This window comes from Macrotis lagotis, chromosome 3 (assembly GCF_037893015.1).
Source record: "Macrotis lagotis isolate mMagLag1 chromosome 3, bilby.v1.9.chrom.fasta, whole genome shotgun sequence".
Classification (NCBI taxonomy): Eukaryota; Metazoa; Chordata; class Mammalia; order Peramelemorphia; family Peramelidae; genus Macrotis; species Macrotis lagotis.
The window spans coordinates 164,502,776-164,526,046 of record NC_133660.1 but is presented as its reverse complement, the minus strand read 5'-3'; the positions used below and the strand labels follow the sequence as shown (position 1 = coordinate 164,526,046).

The window sequence follows — 23,271 nt, the reverse complement described above, 5'->3', positions numbered from 1 at the left end:
TCCTATACTTGAAGATCTAACTTTCTGTTTAGCTCTGGTCTTTTAATCCTGAAAGTCTGAAAGTCTTGTATTTTCATTGCATGTCCATCCTTTCCCCTGACAGTTCAGTTTTGCTGGGTAGTTGATTCTTGGTTGAAATCCAAGCTCTTTGCCTTCCAGAATATCATATTCCAAGCCCTATGATCCCTTAATGTAGAAGCTGGTAAATCTTGTGTTATCCTGACCACCCCTCCATAATATTTGAATTGTTTCTTTCCAGCTACCTACATTATTTTTTCCTTGACTTAGGAGTTCTGAAATTTGACTATAATATTCCTGGAGTTTTTATTTTGGGATCACTTTCTAAAGGTGATCAGTGGATTCTTTCAATTTCTATTTTACCCTCTGTTTCTAGGATATCAGGGCAGTTTTCCTGGAATTATTTTTGAAAAATGACATCTAGGCTCTTTTAGTAATAACTTTCAGACAGTCCAATAATTTTTAAATTATCTCTCCTGGATCTGTTTTCCAGATCAATTGTTTTTCCACTAAGATTATTTCACATTTTCTTCTAGTTTTTCAATCTTTTGGTTTTGCTTTGTTTCTTCACTTCTCACAAAGTCATCAATTTCCCTTAGTTCCATTCTGCAGTTTAAGAAATTATTTTCTTCAGAGAGTTTCTCCTTTTTCCATTTGGCCAATTCTGCTTTTTAAGGTATTCTTCTCCTTATTGGCTTTTTGGGCTGCTTTTTTCATTTGAGTCAAACTAGTTTTTAAGATGTTATTTTCTTCTGTATTTTTTGGTATCTCCTTCATCAAGCTGCTGACTCAGTTTTCGTGATTTTCCCACCTTGCTCTCATTTCTCTTTCCAGTTTTTCCTGCATGTCCATTATTTGATTTTTCAAATTCGTTTTTGAGCTCTTTCATAGCCTAAGATCAATTTATATTTTTCTTGGCAGCTCTGGATGCAGAAGCTCTTAACTTTGCTATATTCTGAATGTGTATTTTTGTTGGATTTTTTCTTCTGTTGTTTGCTCATTTCTCCACTCTATGACTTGATTTTAACTCTTTGTTAAGGTTGGGGTCTCTTCCAGGATGGAGAACACCTGTCACAAGCTTCTAAGAGCTTTTGCAATTGTTTTCAGGGATATACCCTAGGGACCTTTAAGTTCTCAATTCCTCCAAGGTCTTATAAGAGGCTCTGACTGCTTTCCTGGCCTGTGTTCTGATCTGTGGATGACCACAAGCACTTTTTCTGTCCTGGAATTGTGAGGAGGGTCCCTGCTCTGCTGCAGGTAGTAAGTTCTCTTGTGCTTCTTCTCCTTTTCCTGAGACTCAGTCCCCAGATTGCTAACCTTCCCAATTGTTCTTGGCAACCTTTTTTTTTTAGATTTTTTTTTCAAGGCAATGGGTTTAAGTGGCTTGCCCAAGACCACACGGCTAGGTAATTATTAAGTGTCTGAGGTCAGATTTGAACCCAGGTACTCCTGACACCAAGGCTGGTACTCTATTCACTGCACCACCTAGCCGCCCTCTTGGCAATCTTTGGGCTGAGAGGTCTCCCCCAGTTGCCACAGACCCAGGTACCCCAAGGTTAGTTCCTAGATGGCTGGAGCCTATGTGCTCCAGGTGAGCCCGGCTGCACTATAGGCCCTTTCTAACCCCCATCTTAGTCCCTTCCCACAGATCTTCTACATATTACCCCATGTATAAGATGCTCCCATTTTTAAGATTATCTTAATTTTAAGGGCTTGAAATTTGAAAAAAAAAATTACATAAAGTTAACGAATTCAAGTTTTATTCATCATAAAATTCATACAACTCCTCATCACTGTCAAAACTACCATCCATTAGCTTGTCATCATCTGTGTTTGATGACAAATCACTGTCTTAGGAGAAGCTCTGACTATTCTCCTGCCTGTGCTCTAGTCTGTGGTTGATCATAAGCACTCCCTGAGCAAGTCTGGTGCATGGATGCATGCTTAGTCCATTCCCTTTCATGAACCTGAAGCACCAATTGTGTCCTCCTTTAAAATCAGAAACTTCCTTTTCATTAGCAATTCCTGCCTCCTACTGAACCATCCTTTGTGGACACATGAATTCCAATGGCTCTTTTCTCTTCAATACATCTCTTCAATTCCCTCTCTAACTCAGCCCATTTGGCTGACTTGCCTCTCATGGCCTTCTTCTGGCAGGGGCATTTTCAGTAGAATTTTTCCCTTCTGTAGCCAATCCCAGATTGTTTTCTCAGTTGGAGAAGAATCAAACTTTTCGTAAGCAGCATGTTTTCTATTCATTTTTGCAAACTGGATCACTTTGAACTTGAATTCAACATTATATGAAAATCTTTTCTGAGCCATTTCTGGGCAGAATGTGGCAAAACATAAACTAATATATGGGTAACAAACGGGAAACAATGAGTGCAAAAACAAAAAGCAGAGAAAAAGCAGGAAAAGCAAGTAAAAAAATCTTCAACCACTGTATAAGACGTTCATTGTTTTTAGGCCCAAAATAAAAAGGGTACATCTTATACATGGGGAAATATGGTAAGTTCTCTTTGGCTGTAAAATTGTTTCACTCAGCCTTTTTGTGGGTTCTGCCACTCTAGAATTTGGTCGGAATCATTTTTTAAAGGCATTTGAAATAGTGTGGGGAAGGGTTTGGGAAAGAGCTCAGGCAAGTCACTGCCTCTCCTCTGTCATATTGGCTCTGTCCAGAAGTGGCATTTTTTACAATTATTAACTTATTTGATTCTTAAAACAAGCTTGCAAGATAAGTATTGTTACTATTAGCTCCATTTTGTAGTTGAGGAAAAGGAGACAAAAAGAAATTGACTTGCCCAGGTTCAAATAGTAAAAATCTAAGGTAAAATTAGAGCTCATCTTTCCTTGCTTTAGACCCAGCATTCTATCTACTGTAGCATGAGCTGTCTTGGAACATCTACTCCCACCATTATCTACCATATATTCTCTCTTCTCCAATTAAAAGATTTCCTGAGGAGCAGCTAGGTGACGCATTGGATAGAGCAGGGACCCTGTAGTCAGGAGTACCTGATTTCAAATCCGGCCTCAGACACTTAATAATTACTTAGCTGTGTGGCCTTGAGTAAGCCACTTAACCCCATTTGCCTTGCAAAAACCTAAAAAAAAAAATTTCCTGAATGATTCCCTGCTATAAAGTTTGTTATGATGTATGAAAGAGTTGACATTGTTGCCTTATTTAACTCTCACTTACAAAACTAAAAAATTAGAGATTCTTTACTTCTAAGAAATATAAATACATATTAAATTACTTTGACTCCTGATATAATATATATATATATCATTTCATATAATCTTGATGTAACATATCAACAATCCTTTTTCAGTAGTGAACAGGAAAAAATGAAGTTTCAGAAAATTCATTTTGGGCTTTTATTCTTTTTCTTTCTTCTGGAAATCTTTCATTTTTTTGCATCTCTCATGTATACAATATAAAATTAATAATTATTGGCTATTTGATTGATTCAAAAGAGACAGCACCTGAGATTTGCATTTTTGAAGAGGAAAGCTGGTTAATTCAAATGTATACCCAGTTAGTATTCATTATATAAAGCTAACCCTCTTCTTATGGGTATATACATATATATATATATATATATATATATATATATATATATATATATATATATATATATATATTTGTTTTCTGTATCATGGTATTCTATTTTTCATTTTAAGGTCCGAAAAGACCAGAATTCTACTTATACAAATCACAGGCATATACCTAGGAAATGTGTGGCAAACAATGCTCCAACTAAGAAAATAGTTGTTTAACAAGAAAGACATTGCCTAATTTTTCAGATATAAAAGATATGTTTTTCCTGAAATATAAAGCATAAAGAACTCAATCTCCAGGAAATCAATGTTTGTCTTTTTTAATTTATTTTTATTAAAGATATTATTTGAGTTTTACAATTTTCTCCCCAATCTTACTTCCAACACCCCACTCCCCCATGGAAAGCAATCTGTCAATCTTTACTTTGTTTCCATGTTGTACATTTATCCAAATTGAGTGTGATGAGAGAGAAATCATATCCTTAAGGAAGAGACAAGAAGTCTAAGAGATAACAAGGTCAAACAATAAGATATCTGTTTTTTTTTTCCTAAATTAAAGGGAATAGTCCTTGAACTGTGTTCAAACTCCACAGCTCTTTCTCTAGATACAGCTGGCACTCTCCTTTGCAGACAGCCCAAAATTGTTCCTGATTGTTGCACTGATGGAATGAGCAAGTCCATCAAGGTCGAACATCACCCATGTGTTGCTGTCAGGGTGTACAGTGTTTTTCTGGTTCTGCTCATCTCACTCAGCATCAATTCATGCAAATCCCTACAGGGTTCCCTGAAATCCCATCCCTCCTGGTTTCTAATAGAACAATAGTGTTCCATGACATACATATACCACACTTTGCTAAGCCATTCCCCAAATGAAGGACATTTACTTGATTTCCAGTTCTTTGCCACCACAAACAGCTGCTATAAATATTTTTGTACAAGTAATGTTTTTACCCTTTTTCATCATCTCTTCAGGGTATAGACACAGTAGTGGTATTGCTGGGTCAAAAGGTTGCACATTTTTGTTGCCCTTTAGGCATAGTTCCAAATAGCTCTCCAGAAAGGTTGGATGAGTTCACAGCTCCACCAACAGTGTAATAGTGTCCCAGATTTCCCACAACCCTTCCAACAATGATCATTATCCTTTCTGGTCATATTGGCCAGTCTGAGAGGTGTGAGGTGGTACCTCAGAGAAGCTTTAATTTGTATTTCTCTAATAATTAATGATTTAGAGCAATTTTTCATATGGCTATGGATTGCTTTGATCTCCTCATCTGTAAATTGCCTTTGCATATCCTTTGACCATTTGTCAATTGGAGAATGACTTTTTGTTTTAAAAATATGACTCATAGTTCTCAGAGAACTATACCTAATGGATTCGCTCATTCCATCAGTGCAACAATCAGGAACAATTTTGGGCTATCTTCAAAGGAGAGTGCCAGCTGTATCAAGAGAAAGAGCTGTGGAGTTTGAACACAGTTCAAGGACTATTCCCTTTAATTTAGGGGAAAAAAAAAAACAGATATCTTATTGTCTGACATTGTTACCTCTTAGACTTCTTGTCTCTTCCTTAAGGATATGATTTCTCTCTCATCACACTCAATTTGGATAAATGTACAACATGGAAACAAAGTAAAGACTGACAGATTGCTTTCTGTGGGGGGGGGGAAGTAAGATTGGGGGTTAAATTGTAAAACTCAAATAATATCTTTAATAAAAAAATAAATTAAAATAAAATAAAATGAAATGAAAAAAATTAAAGTCACATTTTTACCCTACATTTTTTCCCTGTGAAAAAAATATAAAACATTTTACAAGATATCTTTCATGGAAAAGTTAATATGCAGGAAAAATGTTTTCTTCCAAATATAACTATCTTGAGAAAATGAGTTTTATAACAAAGTTGGAGAAAGATGAAATGGTGGTCAAGTGATTATCTGCAGTCACACTGAGTTACCAGATGTAATTTCTTATCAGTAAAATTAGAAACTAAATTTCCACATTCTTATATTTGTTCTGCTTATTAAATCCATAATTCCCAAACAAAACATCAGTTTCTTAATGTCTTAAATGTCTCCTTTGTCGACATTTACTCCTGAACCAGTCAAGGAAATGTTTATGAATGTCTATTTCCTAGTGTTAACTGAAGCCATTGAATTTATGTCTGATTTGGAACACATTGGAACCCAGCATTCTATCTACCATAGCATGAGCTGTCTGGGAACATCTACTCCCACCATTATCTACCATATATTCTCTCTTCTCCAATTAAAAGATTTCCTGGGGGGCAGTTAGATGACGCATTAGATAGCGCACTGGCCCCTGAGTCAGTAGTACCTGAGCTCAAATCTTGCCTCAGACACTTAATAATAAATAATAATTAATAATAATTTCTTCTGACAGTAACATGAGGGAAGTTTTTCTGTTTTATTTAAAAGATGCCCTTTGCTTCTTGGATGAACAAATGACTCTAAAGCTATCGTTCTGTTGTTAATTTTCTGTCCATGATTAAATTATACAACTTACTTTAGAAATGAACTAAACAGGTGGCTAGTTGACGCAGTGGATGGAGCACTGGCCCTGAAGTCAGGAGTACCTGGGTTCAAATCTGACTTCAGACACTTAATAATAATTACCTAGCTGTGTGGCCTTGGGCAAATCACTTAACCCCATTTGCCCTGCAAAAACCTTAAAAAAAAAAGAACTAAATGGGTAGCTAGGTAGTGCAGTAGATAGAGCACTGGCTCTGGAGTCAGGAGTATCTGAGTTCAAATCTGACCTCAGAAACTTAATAATTACCTAGCTGTGTGGCCTTGGGCAAGCCACTGAACCCCATTGCCTTTCAAAAAATCTAAACAAAAATATTTTCACAATATCTACCATGGCAAAATATTTAACTATGTAATAAATACTTGATGATTTGAATTAGATGGAAGACTGTATACATTATGGTCACTCTACCTTCCTATTAGCAGCTAAAGCTACTTTTGAAAAATTGGGCAAGCCATTGAACCCCACTGGTTTTCAAAAAAAACCCTAATAAAAATAAAGAAGAAATTAAACCATGACTGAAAATTCTAAGGTTTATTGTTTGCCTTTCATTCTTGAAGAAGAGCACATCGGGGAGGTGATGTCATGACAATCACATGAATTGGATTTTGAGTGAGGGGGGGTGCTGTGCTAACTCAGCAGCCTCACTTTCTCCTCCAGTGATCAGATATAAATTGGAATGACTGGAGACCAGGAACTCTGGTCCTCCTGACTCCAAGGTCAATGCTCTATCCATTGTGCTTACACCCCTCATTCAAATGCAATTCATGTCCATGTTATGACATCACCTCCCATCTATTGTTAACTTTTTTTTTAGTTTTTTTGCAAGGCAATGGGGTTCAGTGGCTTGCCCAAGGCCACACAGCTAGGCAATTATTAAGTGTCTGAGACTGGATTTGAACTCAGGGACTCCTGACTCCACTGCGCCATCTAGCAGCCCCTATTGTTAACTTTTAACATTCAATCCAAAAACAAAGGATTAAGTTAACTAAATTTAACCCTTTTCGCTTTCCCATTTATATTAAGTGAAAGCACATTTTCTGGTTGCTTTTGTTTTTTTAAGTACGGCACTAAAAGCCGCCTGTGACCTCCAGGTCAGGTGGAACTACAACTCGGCTGCTGGAGGAGATGGGGACACCTGCAAACCACGCTCACCCGTAAGGTCCAAGGTGCGGTCCACAAAGACCAGGGAAGCCCTGCCCGCGGCGGCCTTTCTGCGGTTCTTGGCCGGGGCGTAGTTGGCCAGATCTGCGGCAACGATGCGACTGAGGGTGCCCAGGGAGAAGCACTCCTCCCGGACGCCGAGGTGCTCGCAAAAGGCGCTGAGGCCGGACACCAGGCACCGGATCTGCAGGAGGAGCTCGGGGGGCAGGGCGGAGGCGTCCAGCTCGGCCAGGCTGCCCAGCTTCCTCCTGTCCGGCCGGGCGCCGTTGAGGAGCCGCAGATCGCGGGGCAGGAGGGGAAAGAGCGAGGCGAAGGCGGGGGTCACGGCCAGGTGGGGCGCCACCGGGGCGAGCAGCAGCGGGGCGTGCAGCACCTCGGCCGTGTAGTTCATGCTGCCCATCCACTCACAGAGCTTCTCCTCCAGCTGCTCGAACACCGGCCGCTGCCCTTCCAGCTCGGCCAGCGCCCCGGCCGGCAGGTGGCTGGCCGTCAGGTGGACCGGGTGGGCCACGGCCGTGACCGCCACGCAGTAGCGGAAGTGGCTGCGGCCCAGGATGTCCCTCAGGGTCTCCACGGTCCGGCCCTTGAGCAGGCGGCTCAGCACGAACAGGGCTTTGGGCTGGTCTGCGGCCCCTCCGGCCGCCTCGGGGCCGAACTCCCGCAGGTGGCAGGCAGGCCCGCCCACCGCCTCCAGCAGCCGCCGGGAGCCGCAGCTCCAGTGCAGGCTCTCGGCGCAGGCGGCGTCCAGGTAGACCACGGCCCTCTTGGCTTTGGCCAGCACCCGCTCCCAGGCCTCCCGGGTGAAAGACGAAGCGCCCGGGGCGCTCATCGCGGCGGGGAAGCGGCCTCGGCCGGCGCCTTCGCAGCCAACTCCCGGGGTCCACGGGTGGGAGTGACAGGCAATACAAAGTACACGTGGTACCACCCCTGACGCGTCGCCCGCGGGCGCCGGGTGATGACGTGCGCCGCAAAGCCGCGCGGTGATTGGAGGGCCCGAGAGAGGCGTGGAAGGAAAAGTGGGTGTGGTCCTCCGGCTTCTCGTGCAGTGGCACCTGAGATGGGGCAAGGGGCAAGGGGCAAGGGTCGCGCTGCTGGGGTCAGAAAAGGCAGGCCTGAGAAAGAATTAGAATTGGAAGGGTTACCTAGAAGCAAAACTAAAAACGACTTTCCTTCTTGCATTTAAATGCCATTCTTTCCCCACAGCTATTTAATTCAAGTCCACAGGAGCTAATATTCACCCATTAGAAATGGAGCTTCTCCAGAGCAGCAACTGTCTAATTTTGTTCGTGTTTCTGGTTCCCGTGGCAAGCATTCTAGAAATTAGTTTTTCTTTCTGTTTTTTTAGGTTTTAACAAGGCAGTGGGGTTAAGTGGTTTGCCCAAGGCCACACAACTAGGCAATCATTAAGTGTCTGAGGTCGGATTTGAACTCAGGTCCTCCTGACTCCAAGGCCGGTGCTCTATCCACTGCACCACCTAGCCGCCCTTAGAAATGTTTTTTTCATGCAACCATTCATTTCCTCCTCCTCACAGAACTCCCCAGTCCAATCTCCCACAATCTTCCAAACCAAAATGACACCTCTCTAGTCACCTGCCCCTATTGATAATCTTTTCTTTCCATTCCCATGCCAATTCCTTTAAGACTAGGACTGGCATTGTTTTCTGTGTTTGTATCACAAGTGTTGGGCACTTAGTAGACATTTAATAATTGCATTTTCATTCATTCTTCAAGTTGCTTATCACAGCCTATTTATTGGTCCTGGGATACTTTTTTAGCATCTGGAAAAGTCTCCAGGCTTTGAATTGCTGTCTTTGGATATAAGACCATTTATACGGATTTAAACTTAATCTTACCTTCCTGGAACACAAGATGGTTAATATTCTACTTAGAAAACTTCAGGAGTTAACAGGGACCCACCTGACTTTCAAATCACAGAAACAAATTTATTGAGTACTACTTATAGAGTTAAAGGATCACAGATTTAGAGCTGGAAAAAAAAACCTTGAAACAATCTAGACCAACCCTCTCATTTTATGAATGGGGAAACTGAAACCAAGGGAGTTTAGTTTACTGGATCTAGAACCACATAAGAAATAAAGCACAGAGAAAGAATTTGAATCTGGGTTTTGTGGCTCCTAAAATTCAGCAGTCTTTCCTCTATATCACCCTTCTATCAGTACTATACAAGGTGTTATAGCAAATATGGAATTACATAAGATATATTTCCTGCTTTCAAGTGAGTAGAATATTCCCTCTTAGGAGTTAATATTCTTAGTGGAGTCCTCTCAGGGTTAAAAATCATTAAAACAAAGACAGATTATTACTCTTAGACTATTCTTGGAAGAGGGAGAGAGGCCTTGCATATCCAGTCAGACACTCTCCCAATTCTGCTAGGAGTGAACCAGTAGACTATTTCCAGAAAGACCTTGCATTGATTCTGTTAGGGAGGGAAATAATGGAATACTTACAGAAAAGAGACCTTGCAGTCTTAGTTAGCCACCTATTTGATAATAGACTGTGAGAACAGTAGTCTGTCTTCTCTTATTTGATAAGTGCTAAACTAAGACCTTGCATACTCAGACGTTAATTCATTTAACAGAAGGTCATTATAAATCTTCTTCTGATACCCTTGCCATCTGGATGGTGAGGTAATGTTTTATGAAAACCTTTTATTCTTCTCTTTATTGCTGGGTATATTTTCCCCGTAAAGATTGTAACTCTGAAAACCTTAACCAATCAGGTTGGAAGAGAGGGGCTTAGGGAGGGGGGAATCACACTAGGCCATATAATCTTGCTTGACTGTCACCTTGGGACAGCTTCTTGATCTTCACTACCTTTTTGAGACTTAGGGGTGCCCTTTTCTTAAGAAAAGCCAAAATAAACTTTGCCCTTTGCTCAGAGGAGTCTCTATTTTTTTAAGTGGATTCTTATCCCACACACAAGGAATTAGTTATCTATCATATTTATTGTATATATACTGCTATCTACTATGTAACTTGCATATTATACAATTATGGGATACAGTAATATGTAAGTAAAAGCACTCTAATAGGGAAGGATTTAAGCAAAAATGTTAATCTAATAGCACCACAGAAATAAAATATAAATAACAAATTAAATACATAACAAAGGGAGAAAGGGGGAAGTTGATGTGTGATCTGGTTGGGTTTTTTTTAAAATAGAGTAACATTCCATTTAATTATGGTTCTACTAATTTGAATCTGGACAAGATCAGAGTAGTTTATTGGAAAGCACACTGGATTTGGAGTTAGAGGTGTTGGGATCAAATCCCAGGTCTTTGATATAATCTATTTCTGTTTATATTATAAAATAAGACTGTTGGACTCGATGATTCCTAAGACCTCTTCCAATTCTAAATTCATGTCTAGCAAAGGTGGTCAAGTCAAGAAGCATTTCTCCTGGCAGTGAGGTGGCCCTGGAGATAAAGCATCGACCCTGGAGTAAGGAGGATCTGAATTCAAATGAGGACTCAGACACTTAATAATTACCTAGCTGTGTGACAGTTAACCCCATTGCCTTGTGAAAAGCAAAAAAACTGGTTCTCCTCCCAAGGGGCTCACAATCTAATAGGGTTCACAATCTAATACAAACAATATGCACATGAAATATATTGGAAATTATCTGAGAGAGAAGGTACCCACATTAAGGGGAACAAGAAAGGCCTCTTGCAGGAGATAGGTTTTTGGCAAGACTTTAAAAAGTCAGGGAAGCAGAGCAGCTAGGTGTTGCAGAGGCTAGAGCACTGGTCCTGGAGTCAGGAAGACCTGAGTTCAAATTTGACCTCAGACACTTAATAATTGCCTAGCCGTGTGACTTTGGGCAAGTCACTTAACCCCATTACCTTAAATAAATTTTAAAAAAAGTTAGGGAAGCTTGGGGCATAGATATGGAAATGTGATATGGACAGTCAGATACTAATAACAGCACTCCCAAAGTACCTAGAGAGAAGTAAAGTGTAAGAAGGTTGGAAAAAGGCCAAATTATGAAGGGTTTAAAACCCAGAATATTTTTATATTGACCCTAGTGGTAAAAGAGAGACACTGCAATTTAATGATTAAGAGTAGAAAAGTTCAGTCCTGTTTTTTCCAGTAAAATTACTTTGGTAGCTGAATGGAGGATTGAATAGAGTGGGGAAAGGGTGAGGATTGATTAAATCTGGCAATTGGTAATGTTAGAGAACAGTTTTAGTTGAAGCTAAACAGCAAAGAATTAAGAAAATAAGAAGAAAGGTGTTTAGCTATAAACAAGAGATGTAAAATGATGATAGAGGTAATGGAGAGATCAAGTGAAGATTTTTTTTCCTCTAGGCAAGATTAGGTTCCTGGGAAGTAGCCCATAGGAAGAAATTGAGGTTTTCTGAGAGATTTGACAATATGGTGCCAAAATCCAGCAGAATAGGATCACTTGTGTATGTAGAGGGGATTTTCCCCCCCCAAGGAAAAAAATCACCTCCTTCATGATAGGCTGGTAAAGAAGAGAGGGAAGAAGAAGTATCTGAGTGAGATGGGATGAAAAGAAAGGGAAAAGAGGGAGCTCTCTGCAAATCTCACTTGAGAGAGTAAGGGAAGAGGGGATGAAATGGTTTGAAAAAACTATTGGAGTTACTGGGATAAGGAAGCAATGATAGAGCCTTCGCCCCAGTGAAGGCTAAGTGGAGATTATGTAATGTAAATTTGTTTGGACCTAATCAGCATGGTTTTGTGATTTTTCTGCTCTGTTCCAAAGCACGTGGGGGGGGCATGAGATTTAGAATAGAGGAAACAAAATACAACTTAGTTCAAGGTTAGAGTTTGGAAGGGCAAGGTAGGCTGTGGGATATGAAGATTCAAGAAAAGAAACAGGGGCAGCTAGGTGGCACAGTGGATAAAATACTGACTGACTCCTGGAGTCAGGAGTACCTGAGTTCAAATCTGGTCTCAGATATATAATAATTGCCTAGCTCTGTGACCTTGGGCAAGTCACTTAATCCTACTGCCTTGTAAAAACTAAAAGAAAGAGAAAGAAAGAAAGAAAGAAAGAAAGAAAGAAAGAAAGAAAGAAAGAAAGAAAGAAAGAAAGAAAGAAAGGAAGGAAGGAAGAAAGGAAGAAAGGAAGAAGGAAAGAAAGAAAGAAAGAAGGAAAGAAGGAAAGAAAAGAAACAATATAGAATTCATCTGATTCACAAAGGTCAAGATGGGTGTGGAAGGAGAATATAACCTGTACAAGAGTTATGGTCTGGGAAAGAATTGAGAAATAGAGGAACTGGAGGTCCTAGTAGGTCCCTAATACAGCTATAATCATTCAATTCAAAGGAAAATTAAAAACAAAAACAAAAGATATCTTATTTCAGTTAATATCACACATTTGTATATAAAAGGAAAATGACTTTTTTGAACTGTTAGGATCTATTGTCTCATTTGCTTTTTACAACAATCTATTATAAATTATAAATTTAGTACTTGAAGCTCAGAGAATTAAAAAATATATTTTGAGGCAAGTTATCTTTTACTAACAAAACAAAAAAGAAGTAGCAGTATAATGTGGTGACACTGGAATTGAAATCAAAAGATCTGAGTGGAGTTTTTATTCTGATAATTTTCTGACAGTACTACCGTAGAAGAATCTCCTAACCTAAATGGGCATTAATTTCATCATAGAATTGTGTGCAAAGTGATCTCTAAACTGTAATGTACTATATCAATGTGAGTTACTATTACCAATAATAAAATTGTACATAAGTAATGAAAAGCTAAAAACTAAATGAAGCTTGGGTACTGAAAACAATATGATCTTCATTTATTTAAAAAAATCACAACTTGAAGAAAATGAAAAAACCAATATGCCAGAGAAGTGTTTTAAATATGATTTGCCATTAGCCTTAGAACCAAGTATTCTGGTTTCCCCTATTTGTTATAAACAAGCTATCTGTGAATCATCGTCTGGTCTATTAGAAGTTTGATCAAATAAAGCTATTTTATTTGATATTTACATCAGGAAAAAATAACTAGCTGCAAGAAGGCCTAATTATATTGTTATTAAATTATTTTAGTCATGTCCCTTTATGACTTCATTTGAGTTTTTCTTGGCAAGGTTACTGGAGTGGTTGGCCAGGTCCTTCTCCTGCTCATTTTATAAATAAGGAAAGTGAGGCAAAAAAGTGATTTCCCAGGTTTCACAGCTAATAAGTCTCTGAGGCCAGGCTGAAGCATCTGAACCCAGGTCTTCCTGACTCCAGGCCCAGCTCTATCCACTGAGCCACCTAGCCACCCTGCCAAAATTTTCAATTGCTCTACATCATTGGATGTTTTCCTTTGCTTTAAAAGAAAGCAGAAAATAAGCCCAAGAAGCTTGCTTGCGTTTATTCAGCTACTGGTAGTCTGAATTAGAAGTCAAACTTTTGAATGTTTTCCCTTTTCATCTCTCATACTAAGCTTTATTTTGCATTATGCTGCATACAATTAGATTTACAAAGCTCAGCAGTAATTGTCTCACACCATCAAATAGTAGAATATTGGCTAAATATTCCCTCCTGCTCTAGTCACCTGACAATTTACACACTCCTTTCCAGAGAAGAAAGTGAGGCTGGTGACTTTGTACAGTCCTCCCTCACTTAAATCCAATTCATTTGCATATCATAGTTTCTATCACCTCTCTGATATCATGATACTTGGAGAATGAAGAACAAACAATAGCACACTACAATTCACTTATTTCCTATGTTTCATAGAGGCTTATTTTTATGAAGTAGATAAATCTTGTACAAACCAACATAATTATCATCTAAAGAGAGAAAATCAAGTATAAAGTATACACCATTAGGGTGTAACACAAGAGAATTTGATTGAAAATGGGTAGCTGTGTTCATAAAAATGAAGGAAAAGGGGCAAATAATAATAAAGTAGAAAAAACTAGTCTTGGAAGTTCTGACAATTCAAAATTTCAGTTTATTTACCACTCAGGTAAATGACTTTACCTTTTTGGGTCTCAATTTCCTTCTCTGTGAATCATGTGTGAATGATCTAGAAAGTTTTTCCAGTTCTACCATCTACAAATCTACTAAAAGCTTATGTTTAGGGGGTGGCTAGGTGGTGCAGTAGATAGAGAGCACAGGCCCTGGAGTCAGGAGTACCTGAGTACCTCAGACACTTAATAATTACCTAGCTGTGTGGCCTTGGGCAAGCCACTTAACCCCATTGCCTTGAAAAAAAAAAATAAAAAAAAGCTTATGTTTAAGGTTTTCTTTCTGCCTAAAAATTCCGAGATAGATAATGCAATTATTATGATGCACTTATATAACTAAACTGAGACTCTGAGCGATAGTGACTTGCCAGAAGACATAGTTAAGAGTCTAGATTTGAGCACAGACTCATCTGAATCCAAGTGTGGCTCTCCATCCATCGTACCACATTAACCCTCTAAAGCAAGGAAGCATTTGAGATCAATCTTAAAAACAAAATCTTAAAAAAAAATTTAAAAACAAACCCTTCTTTTATTTTTTTTTTAGATTTTGAGTTCCAAATTCTCTCTCCTGCCCTCTCCCACACATGAGAAGGCAAGCAATATCAATTATACATGTGAAGTCATGCAAACATTTCCATATTAGCCATGTTGTAAAAAAAAAGAATAAAAGTAAAACAAAATAAAAAAAATATGCTTCCATCGGCACTCAGAGCTCATCCATTCTCTCTCTCGGGAGAGTGACAGCATTCTTCATCTTGGGTCTCTTGACTAGAACACCTCCAATAAAAGGCCAGTAGAATAAGAGCACTGGACCTGGAGTCAGAAGACATGACTGAACCAGAAAAAATAAGTATAAGAACTTTTTTTTATAAAATTATTTAGTTTTTTTTGATTGAATGATCCGTGTAGACCAGCCCCGTGCCCCCGTTTGTTGGCAGGCTGGACAACTTCTGGGGCGGAGGGCAAGGGTCGCGTCCTCCAGATTCTAGGACTGTTTACGGAAGAGAAACGGGATCGATTGTCCTCAGGGTCGGTGCACCCGGGCAGAGGATTGATTCTGTATCTTTTACAAAAAAGGACGTTTTTCTAAGGATTGAGGGGGAAAAAATAGAGGGGGAGAAAGAAAAGTGGGAGCACAAGGAAAATAAGCATGTAGTAGGGAAGCACACTAAGCCAGCTGTCAGAGGCAGGAGAAGACAGGAAGGAGTCCAGAGAGGCCGGAAATCCTAGTGCAGGAAGGCCCGCCCTCTGGTCGGAGGGTGCGGGGGTGGGGCGGCCGCTTGCCTCGTTCTTGCGCGTGCGTGCGCGCGCATAGGCGCAGGCGCACCTGGCCGAGCGGCCCTCGCGTCGCGCCGCTCCGGTCGTTGCGCGCATGCGCGAGCGGCCCTGCGCTGAGGGGAGTGGGCTCCTCATCGCGGCCGCCGCCGCGCTCCGCTCCGGTGCGGTTCCTGCTCTCGCGCCCTTACGCTCGGAACCGGAGTCGTAGGGGGACGAACCCGGCCGGCGGCCCGGCCTCTGTCCTCGGCCTGCGCCCGGGCGGCCATGTCGGCCGGAGAGGTGGAGAGGCTGGTGTCGGAGCTGAGCGGCGGGACCGGTGGCGACGAAGAGGAAGAGTGGCTCTATGGCGGTAGGCGGCTCTTCCTCCTCCGCGGCCCGCGGTGGGGGGTGGGAGGGCGGCGGAGCGGGCCTGGGGCCGCGGGCCTCCGGCCGCCGACCCGGGCGCTAGGCCCGAGCACTGGGCGCCGGAACCCTCCGGGAGCCCACGCTCCCGGGGCCTGGGGCGCCGCCCCCAGGGACTGCTCAGCCTCTCCGGCCTGTATTCACGCCTCGGTCCTCCCCTTGCGCGGGGCGGTGGTCTGGGTGCTAATACCCCTCCCTTTTAGGAACAAAATAAGTAAATAAACGAAGCTGCTTGGCCCCTGGGCTCTTTCTAAGAGGCCGACTATTTTTTTTTATTTTTTTTTCCAATAGCGACGCCTTGAATGTAGCCAGTAAAATATTGGCGCTTTACCTCCTAATTAACGCGAAGTGCAGTTGTAGTTGGGGAAGTTTTGCGTCCTCCTCCCTGCCCCCAATCACAAGTTAATAAGTGCTTGTGGGATAAATGGCTTTGGCCTCTGCTTCGCTTACTGACGTCTCTTTAAACCATCTCTTCCTTTTATTAAAGATTTTATTTGAGTTTTACAATCCCCCCCCCCCAGTCTTACTTCAGTCCCCTACAGAAAGCAATTTGTCGCTCTTCACTTTGTTTCCATGTTGTACGTTGATCCAAATATGTTGCACATTGATCCAAATCATCTCTTGCTTTTAGATGAATGTTGACTTATAGTTACGTCTCAGGTGCTTATTTTCTAAAAGAGTTTATTTGCCTGATAAAACAGATGTTTGACATTTGCACAAGTGTCTAATGGATTCTGTCTCGTATTTTTGGAATTGGATAGTTAATAATACAAATCTGTACCATCGATAGGTTCTAGTTCTCCGATGAAAGCAAAATTAGACCACTTTAGCGGGAACAATTAATGGCATTAAATAGAATTTGAATGATGTTTCATGGGAGAATTATAACATTTGAGAAATTTAAAATGCATAGAAATAAGATTTGATCAAAATTTTTTTAACTTTTTTTGCAAGGCTATGGGGTTAAGTGGCTTGCCCAAGATCACACAGCTAGGTAATTACGAAGTGTCTGAGGTTGGATTTGAACTGACGTACTCCTGACTCCAGGGCAGGTACTCTATCCACCTAGCCACCCCATCTGATTTAATTTTAAGAAAGCTAATAGCCACAAGTTTTGTTTTGTTTTGCCTGTATGATATACAAGGTGAATTTTGAAAGATTAAGTTAGTACTTGTACTTCCAATTTGAATGTAAAGATTCATGGAAAATTTGTATGTTTTGGTTTTTATTATTCTTTTTTTTCTTTGACAGATGAAAATGAAGTTGAAAGACCAGAAGAAGAAAATGCCAGGTTAGTGAAATTGCCAATTGATACTTGTATTGATCATGTAATGATGCGTTTATTAACAGTAATTAATTAGTAATTATTAACAGTCATTAAATTCATAATAGTAAAATATTTGGATTTTAATTGTGATTATCAAGGGTAAGCCGAAAGGGTAGTTAATTAACATTAATTTTTTGAGGACCTGCACATCAGATACAGAGAATAATTTTCTGATTTTTGTCAGCAGTTTAATAATAGAAACTAGATCTTTGATTTCGTTGATATTCAGAACTTTTATGTGATGAAACTCCTGTCAGTGCAGGCTCAAATCTTAAGTGTTAGTTTCCTAGAACAGTGAGATTAAATGAACTCCCTAGAGTCACATAGCCAGTATGTGTCAGATTATCTTGGCTTTTGATCCCCAATGCTATGCTGCCTCTCATGCTAAAATCACGGGACATGGTATTTTTGTTCTTTTCACATTTTTTTTTTAATCTTTGGCACTTTACAGTGAATTCAGCAAATCCATATGCGAATAGGATATTTTTTTAAGTTTATACATTCATTAGACTTACATAAAATTTTAATTGGTATAATCATCAAAATTAATAATACAGTAACCCAAAAGATTACCTCTTCCCCAATTTATTTAAATTGTTTAGTGGTTTGTAAGAAGCTTATATCTTTGTTTGATGTGCTAGGGTGAATGTGTGTCTATTATTCATTTAATTTACAAGAAATCTCAAGTCTATAAAAATTCAGTTTACCAACACCATATAATTTCCATGCCCTGACTCTTAACCACCAAGCCCCATAGCCCAGTGTGAAAAAATTTCTGCTTAATAGAGAATTTTTAGATGCAGAAGAGAGTACTCAGAAGATTTAGATTTTTGTTTCAAAAGTGTTACCTTTACTACTTAAGAACCTTCCTAGACTACTCCTATTATAATTTTATGATGGAAAGATTGAGGGATCTGAGTTGGAAGACCTTGAAATTGTTCTACATACACTTCCTAGTTCTGTGACCTTGGGCAAGACAACTTAACCTCCCTGAAGCTTTAGTGTCCTTAGAAGTAAAATGAGGATATTAATACTTGTACTACCAACTTCACAGAGAATTTTTTGAAAAAAAGTACTTATAAACCAAAAATCATCACATAAAAATAAACTCTCTAATAGTTCTTGAGCTAGTAAGAACTCTTTAGTATTAAGTTTGCCTACATTTTTAGTTAAATAGACTTTTTGAACAAGAATCTGGGCAAATGTATTCCAACTTTCTTACAAGTTTATAAACAGCAACCTATTCTTAAGATAAAGACTGCCCATATCAATTCTCATTAACCTAGGCTAAATTGTTTTCAGTCATTGGCAATAGTTTTATATTTTGAGAAAGAACTTCTGAAGTCCAGTCCTTTATAACATTAGTGTTTTGAAGTTTCTAAGTCTGATTATACTATGCTATAAAGGTGATTATGTTGATTTAGTTAAGGCATTGGTCCTTAAGTGACTTGCACAAGAACACACAGCTCAGTGATTATTAAGTGTTTGAGGCAGAATTTGAACTCAGGTCCTCCTGACTTCAGGGCCACTCCTCTATCCACTGTGCCACCTAGCTGCCCCCTCAAAATTTTATTACAATCAGCAATAATAACTTATTTCATAAGTTTTATTTGGATTAATTTAACAAAATTAAAAAATAGCACCATGTAAGTATGACTAGTGCGTTTCATTTTGCATTTTGACTAAATTTTAAAGATTACTGGCTCAAGATGATGGTTGGTAGTGATAGACTTAACATACCAAATTATATTCCTATTCCAATGCATTTCTCATGCAATTTGTGTATTATAGTTATCTCAGTATCTTATTTGACTCTTAATTTCATAAGAGCAAGGATCAAGCTGTAATTAAATTTTGTACCATCCCCCCCAATGACCTGCAGGTGCTCAATAATTGTTTGATGAATGAATAAGGCAAAGATTGTTGAAGAGAGAATGAAGAAAAGATCATTCTAGTTGTGTTCATAGATTTAGAGCTAGAGTGTCTTGGATTATTTTGCAAATGAGTAACCTGAAGTCCAGAGAGGTTTAAGTGAATTGCTTGTGATCACATACAGTTTGGAAGGATTCATCAGAAATGCATGTGGGAGAAAGACAAAAGCTACCACTAAAGTTTTAATTTTTTAAAACATAACAATGAATATTTTGTCACAGATATATGTATATGTAAATAGAAATACAATATATGTATCATTTGCTTCTGTTTCACCTATATTTCCCAATGTGTGTGTTTATGTATGTATGTATGTTTGTGTGTACACACACACACACACACACACACACACACACACAATGACAGAGCCAGAATATGAACCAAACTCTTTTGACTTTAAATCCATCATATCACTTCATCCCAAATGTTGTAAGGGTTGGGTAGTTAACTACCCAACTGCCATCAGACTAGCAGGAGGCAGAAAGCCATTTTTACAGGAATGAAAGGCTTTCATTATCAAAGAAATAATACTGAATCTGAATTTCCTTTATCTGATTATAATCTGTTCAAATTCCATCTAATTTTCTAACTCGCAACCTATTACCTTGTTTTTCTTCCTTATAATGACTTTCAATTCTTCTACCTCTCAGTTTTTTCCCAGACCATCACTCCTACCCTGGCTACTCTTTTCCCTTACCCATCTTTTTTTTTTAAGGTGTTTTCAAGGCAAATGGGGTTAAGTGGCTTGCCCAAGGCCACACAGCTAGGTAATTATTAAGTGTATGAGACTGGATTTGAACCCAGGTACTCCTGACTCCAGGGCCAGTGCTTTATCCACTGCTCCACCTAGCCACCCCTTCCCTTACCCATCTTGACCAGTTCTCATCTGTTCATCTGTCTTGCCTTAATAAGCACCAGTCTTGAATTGATCCCATAATCCAATGCCTTCATTCTTATTCATATGGTATTCAACAAAGATAGAGGTAATCATAAAAATCATAAAATTGTGTCTTTAAACCCTAGGTTACATAATTTCAACTGACTCCTAACTAGGGTAAGACTATCTATTACACCTCTGTCATTGATTCACTAGCCCACTCAGCACAATATCTTTTACTAACTTTTTCATCCCTCTTCAGACCTCTTATTTGCTCACATCTCTTTGCCCTCTCAGGTAAGAGCTTGACTCTTCAACCAAATCACATCTGTTGCTAAGTCTGTCAGCTCTATTCTACCTTTGAAACATCTCTTGCATATACATATATATATATATATTTTTTGTTTTGTTTGTTTATTTTTCTTCCTTCACATTTGCATTATGCCTGGATTTTTGCAGTTGACTGCTAGTTGGTCTCTCTGCCTGCTATTTCCCCGTTCTAGTCCATCCTCCACACTCAGCTGTCAAAGTGAACTTCCTAAAGCATGGTTCAGACTTTACCACCCAATCTATTGAACTATTTTCATTGATTGTCTCCCATGCCTGAAATTCTCTTCCTCTATACTTCTCTGGTTTTTTTAATGTCTCAGCTACAGTCCTAATTTCTGCAAGAAACCTTTCCAGATTCCCTTTAATGTAGTCTCAGATTATCTTCAATTTGTGTGTGCAAAATTGCTTCTCTTCTTCTTACTACCCCACAATCCATCAGATCTGAGACTGAGAATAAAGACTAATTTTGCCTTTTCTTTTTATCTCCCAACACTTAGCACATTGCCTGGCACTTAAGTGCTTAACAAGTATTTGTTACTTTATTTTAATTTGTTACTTAAAAGAATCTTTTTCATGAATTACCACAATTGAAACAAATTGCACTTCATAATTAGCAAATTTAGACATGACTAGAAAAGTTGCTTCATATTGGAGGTGCTAGGGAAGATAGGTACACGAATAAACAATTGATAGAGCTGTTATTTTCCTTGGGATTTATTTTCTGTGCCCTTTGAGATACCATTGCTAAATGTATGCCTCAAGAAAAGACCAAATGGTTCTATAAGTATGTACATATACAGACATGTATAAACACACATTGGGAAATGCAACTGAAACAGAAAAAAGATACCGTGTGTATGTATGTTCACGTAGGTATGTTTGTAATATCTGTGTATAAACCTTTGCATCCTTTATATATATATATATATATGTGTGTGTGTGTGTGTGTGTGTGTATATATATATATATATATATATATGCCAAAAAATTCATTGCAGTGCATTCAAACTTTAGTGGTATCTTTTGTCGTATCATCTGCATTTCTTTATACATCCTTCCTCTATAAAACTGAGATAGATCTTCCCAGAAAGTCATCTCTTTAAAAAAAAGATGGGGCAACTAGATGGTGCAGTGGATCGAGCACTGGCCCTGGAGTCAGGAGGACCTGAGTTTAAATGTGGCCTCAGACACTTAATAATTGCCTAGCTATGTGACCTTGGGCAAGTCACTTAACCCCATTGCCTTAAATTAAAGAAAAAGTTAAAGAAAACGTTCTGCATTACTTGCATGTAAAAAAATTGCCATTATATATGTTATTTCACACCCAAAAAAACTCCTTTTTTCAAAGGAGCTGGAGGTGGGTATTGGGAGGAATATCTTGTTTAACAATTTCTGTAGTAGCAAAGAACTATAAACAAAATTGGTAGAAATATGGAATGGATAAGCAAATAATGGTTGGTAAATATAGTAGTATTGTGTTATAAAAAAGCAAAAAATATAAAAAATTCATTAAAACGTGAGAAGACAAACTGATGCAGAGTAAAGTCAAATATTTTAAATCTAGATCAGAGAACACTGGCCTTAATAATGAAGCTTATGAGGCTTTTTCTGTACCATGACAATGATTCAATATTTAATAAATTTTTAAATTAAATTTTTAATATTTGAAAGGTTTTTTGATATTCCATCTAGTTGCTTTTTCCTTGCAGTCCTTCTATGTAACATGTATTAATTTTTTAAATTACGTTTTTATTGTTGTCTGTGTTTTTATATCACCTTAATTTGCTCCAGCATCTTTCTCTGCCCATCCCCCCTTCCCTGACCCCCAGTTTCCTCTTAGAACATTTGTGAACCATCCATCTCTGCACTGGTATTTTCTCCTATCTTTTCCTTCAAAGCATGCTTGTTCTGTATTATTTTGAAATATTGACTTAACTTTTTGTGAACCTTTTCATTTTTATTGTTTTGTAGACATTGTGCATATTTTTTGAGTGCTCTACTTTTCACTCTTATCAATTCATATAGATCTTTTCATATTTCTCTGTGTGTGTGTGTGTGTGTGTATATATATAATATCACATTCATCATTTCTTAAAGCATAAGGTTGTTTATTTCCCCTGTACAATAGGTATCTTTACTCAGAAAATATTTTTTTGGTCATAATATAAACATTACTATATTTTTTAATTCTTATGTATTGTGATGGTTGTAGTTATATTAGTCCTGAAATGAAAAGAGGAAAAGTGAAGGAACTATTTGAACTGATCTCAGATTATAGGAATTTTTAAGGCCAAATTGGGTATAATAGGCTTTACCAAATCAGAGACGACTTCTATGGAGTAAATAAAATTAAATTCCAAGTATTTGCCATTTTTCTTAACTGTCATTAGGTTATTAAATTATAGGTCATTGATTTAGAGAATGTAGTTGGCTAGCATAAGTACTTTTCATCAGTCAAAAGTAATCTCTAATTGTATTTGAATGCTTATACTTAAATGATACAGTGGAAAGAATACTTAAATTGGGGTCAGAAGACTCAGTTTGAATTCTGCCTATGACTTGTGTGATAATTGACAGTTCATTTAACTTGCCCAAGTGGTGTTCTCATCTGTAGAATAGTTGTAAGAAAAAATATCTCACTACTTATTTGTCTACATATGTTTAGATAAATGACATTTTTAATTTGCATATGTTCATTCTCTTTATCACTACAACCCCTACTTCATCTCATCCCAAACAAGACAACACTGTCCCAGTATTCTGTATTTGTGGTAGTTAATCATATTTTTTAAATGTATGACCTTTAAAAATGATAATATGGCAAAAATAGTGTTTATACATCAGTTATATAATAACTGACCTGGTTGTGTCTTTGTTT

The 23,271-nt window shown here is 38.6% G+C and overlaps 2 protein-coding genes across 10 annotated transcripts in view; one reads left to right on the top strand and one right to left on the bottom strand.

Annotated features, from left to right (window-relative positions):
* SCFD2 (sec1 family domain containing 2) overlaps positions 1-8,171 on the bottom strand; it is a 454,457-nt gene extending 446,286 nt beyond the window's left edge. The window contains exon 1 of the mRNA XM_074229435.1: positions 7,279-8,171. Within this exon, the coding sequence (XP_074085536.1) occupies positions 7,279-8,116 (838 nt within the window). The 5' untranslated portion in view covers positions 8,117-8,171. The remainder of the gene's footprint in view (positions 1-7,278) is intronic.
* Positions 8,172-15,620: 7,449 nt separating this feature from the next.
* FIP1L1 (factor interacting with PAPOLA and CPSF1) overlaps positions 15,621-23,271 on the top strand; it is a 100,561-nt gene continuing 92,910 nt past the window's right edge. For 3 of the 9 annotated variants that reach the window (XM_074229433.1, XM_074229432.1, XM_074229425.1), the window contains exons 1-2: positions 15,623-15,874; positions 17,179-17,218. In XM_074229433.1, coding sequence (XP_074085534.1) covers positions 15,790-15,874; positions 17,179-17,218 — 125 coding nt within the window. In that variant the 5' untranslated portion in view covers positions 15,623-15,789. Of the gene's footprint in view, positions 15,875-17,178; positions 17,219-23,271 lie in introns of all 9 variants that reach the window. The other 6 variants (XM_074229434.1, XM_074229429.1, XM_074229428.1 and 3 more) reach the window with 4 other exon arrangements.